The sequence below is a fragment of the Stegastes partitus genome, unplaced genomic scaffold (assembly GCF_000690725.1).
Source record: "Stegastes partitus isolate 25-593 unplaced genomic scaffold, Stegastes_partitus-1.0.2 Scaffold506, whole genome shotgun sequence".
Taxonomy (NCBI): Eukaryota; Metazoa; Chordata; class Actinopteri; family Pomacentridae; genus Stegastes; species Stegastes partitus.
Window position 1 is genome coordinate 375,304 of NW_007578237.1, and position 2,943 is coordinate 378,246.

The 2,943-nt window shown below is 44.8% G+C and overlaps 1 protein-coding gene across 2 annotated transcripts in view; it reads left to right on the forward strand.

Annotated features, from left to right (window-relative positions):
* Positions 1–2,943, forward strand: part of prkcab (protein kinase C, alpha, b) — a 134,431-nt gene that overhangs the window by 83,782 nt on the left and 47,706 nt on the right. For both annotated transcript variants that reach the window (XM_008287546.1, XM_008287545.1), the window contains exon 4: positions 2,016–2,127. In XM_008287546.1, coding sequence (XP_008285768.1) covers positions 2,016–2,127 — 112 coding nt within the window. The remainder of the gene's footprint in view (positions 1–2,015; positions 2,128–2,943) is intronic.

Sequence of the window (2,943 nt, forward strand, 5' to 3'; positions counted from 1 at the left end):
CAGACAGACAGACAGACAGACAGCTCTGGGCAGCATCTGCAGCTTCACCATCGTCACACCATGTTGTGTCTTTGTGTCCCTGAAGACCTACCAGGACCTGAAGAGGTTCTCCATGTTCAACGAATGGCGGCGCACATGGACGCAGCGCCCCCTTCAGGAGGCAGCGAGAGTGAACGTTCAGTGTCTGATCCCAGACGTTCATTCTGAAAAACTTACTATTAAATGATCCTGAAGAGACGCTGTCTCCTGTGCTGCTGTGTATGTACAGCAACATGACCATAATCTGGATCTGATTTGAGTTGATTTTAAACTGCAGCACACAAAAGAAGTGGTAGAACGTATATAGAGTCATATTTTTGCAGTAGTTGTCACTTATGATGTGTGAGAAAGCAGAAGCCTTTCTTTAAGTTCTCTGTCATCGTCATGGTTGCTCTGTGTCCATAGAGGTACACGACTTTATATTAAAGTGAATGAGCCCTAAAGATGTGTCAGGAGCACAAAGATGACCAGATGTCGTTCTTCTAGCCTTCTTCTACACTCACATCAGACACACACAGTCTTCGCCAGCGGGAGTGTCGGCAGCCTGGAAAATCCAACGCAAAGAACGAGCCGCATGGTTTCTGGTTATTGTTCTTGGAATCACAGACGGTGCAGGTTTTAGTCTTTTAGCACGATTTATTCCTGAAATGCATCAGTTTTACTCCAAATACAGCTGAGCTATTTCATCTCACATCACCAGCCTTCTTCTGTTCAACCGTCATAAACAAGGAGTTTTTATGAAGATGCCTGTGAAAGTTTGGCTTCATATGTCAAGTACTTGCTGAGATAAATTTTGGAAATCTGAAGTTCACAAAAATCTTCAAATTTAGAATTACATTTTTAAAACTAACGAGCTAAAAAAATACATTTAAATTAAAATACTTACTATTTATTTTCCAAAGCCACAAGGAGCCACAGCAGAGGGATGAAAGAGCGGCAGGTTGCCGACCCCTGGTCGAGCCATTTCTCTTTAGCTTTCATGCAACATAACCCCAGCTTACCCCTTACCACTGCTGTGTGACTGCAACAACCGGAGGATCTTTACTTAACTTTTGTTAGAATCAGCCTGATGTTGTTCTTTTCATGGGAGCGCACGACTTCTGCCTCATCTCAGACAAGATCATCAATTTTACAAAATGCGAGCTCGCTAGGATGAGAAAAACTTCATTTGTGAGATGCATAATTGATTCTCCAGACTAACTGTGGATGATAAATTAAAGCCAAGTCTTGTGTTATTCATGCAAACTGTTATACAGAACGAGACCCTTCTTCCATGCGTGAGCTGCTTGTTGTCGTGGATTTACGACATTCAGCCGGTCAGTGAACAAGCTACAGAATGAGAGCTGTTACGTAAAGAGGCTCTTCTACCTGGAACAAGCTACTGAATGAGATCCATCAAAGATCATCAACTTAAAAGGACTTTTTTGTTGGTGTTTTGTACCTTTTGGTTTGTTTTTATTTGGTTTTTGGTTCCATATTTAATTTTTATATGCTTGACATTTAATCCATCTTATTCCTCAGAGTGTCTAACACTGAATGTGGTATTTTTTTGTTGACAGATATTCAGATCTGTTTACACATTTGCCAGAAATATCACGTCCATCCTGCATGTTGTAAAGTGGCTGGTCTCTGTTCAGTGGTAGCAGACTGGTTAGCATGTCTGTCCCACACGTGTCCAAAAATCTAATTACCTGAAGGTGTTTCTTCAAGTTCGACGTGGAATCTTTGGAAAGCAGAACTGCAAATTAATGTTGTTCTCCAGATTAGCCCACTCTGGCAAACTAGTGATGTCTTTTAGGTTTCAGACGGAGTAACTTAGGAATGAAACTCCATTCATGTCACCACCTGTTTTCATTGTGACTGCAGCGACATGAATTGCTCATATTTCACTCCTTTTTGCTGCCTGCTGCTGTGCTTCTTGTGCCTTGTGTTTGCAATGCCATCAGTTTTGATATCTTGCTGTTTTTTTCCACCAGGACCCCAGAAGCAAGCACAAGTTCAAGATTCACTCGTACGGCAGCCCCACCTTCTGCGACCACTGCGGTTCGCTGCTGTACGGCCTCATCCACCAGGGCATGAAGTGCGACAGTGAGTATCAGCCTGCACATGAGCACCTGAGCACCTGAGTCCAATGTGCTGCGCTGGTTCCCGTCCAGTCTTAATGAGGACAGATGGGAATAGGCTGGGACTGAGCTAGGATTCACCGGCCCGCCCTGCTGCTCCCATTCTTTCCACCCACTTTCAACTTCCTTTTCTTTCTGTGTCCTGCATCGTGTTTTCCTCCCTCTCCTTCTCTTTCCCCATTGTTTCCCCTTCACTCTTTCACTGTCTCTTCCACAGCACATTTACAGTGTTTCTGGCTCTTGTATCCCTCACTGTACCTCCTCTGTCCCCTCTCCCCTCCTGTTTCCACGCCATCGCCATCCATCACCCTCTCCTCCTCGTTCTCTGTCCATCCATCTGTGGGTCTCCGGTGGTGGCCTCATCGCAGATGGTAATGGGAGCGCACCAGAACAAATTGATGTGGGGAGGCCGTCGCTATTACGAGCTGCTTCCCCATCTCTCGTCTCTCCTTGTCACCTCCCAGCATGTCAGCCTGACAAGCCTGCCAAGAGGAGGAAGGAACAGGGAGAGACGGATGGCTGGATGGACGAGGACAGAACGTAGAGGGAGGAGAAAAGGGCGAAGAGGTTAGAGAGGGCAGCCTTTCTCACAAAGTTAAGGGCCATATTTTAAAATGTAAGACTAGATTTCCTATGTACAGTGCCTAAAATTCACTCCCCCTTTTGTTACTTCTTAAAACTGAATAGTGGGCAGTGTAATTTGTCTTTATGTGACAGGTCTTACAAAGAAATACTCTTTTACATCATAGTGAAGGTCGAAGTTGAGGTCTGGGCTCTGTCT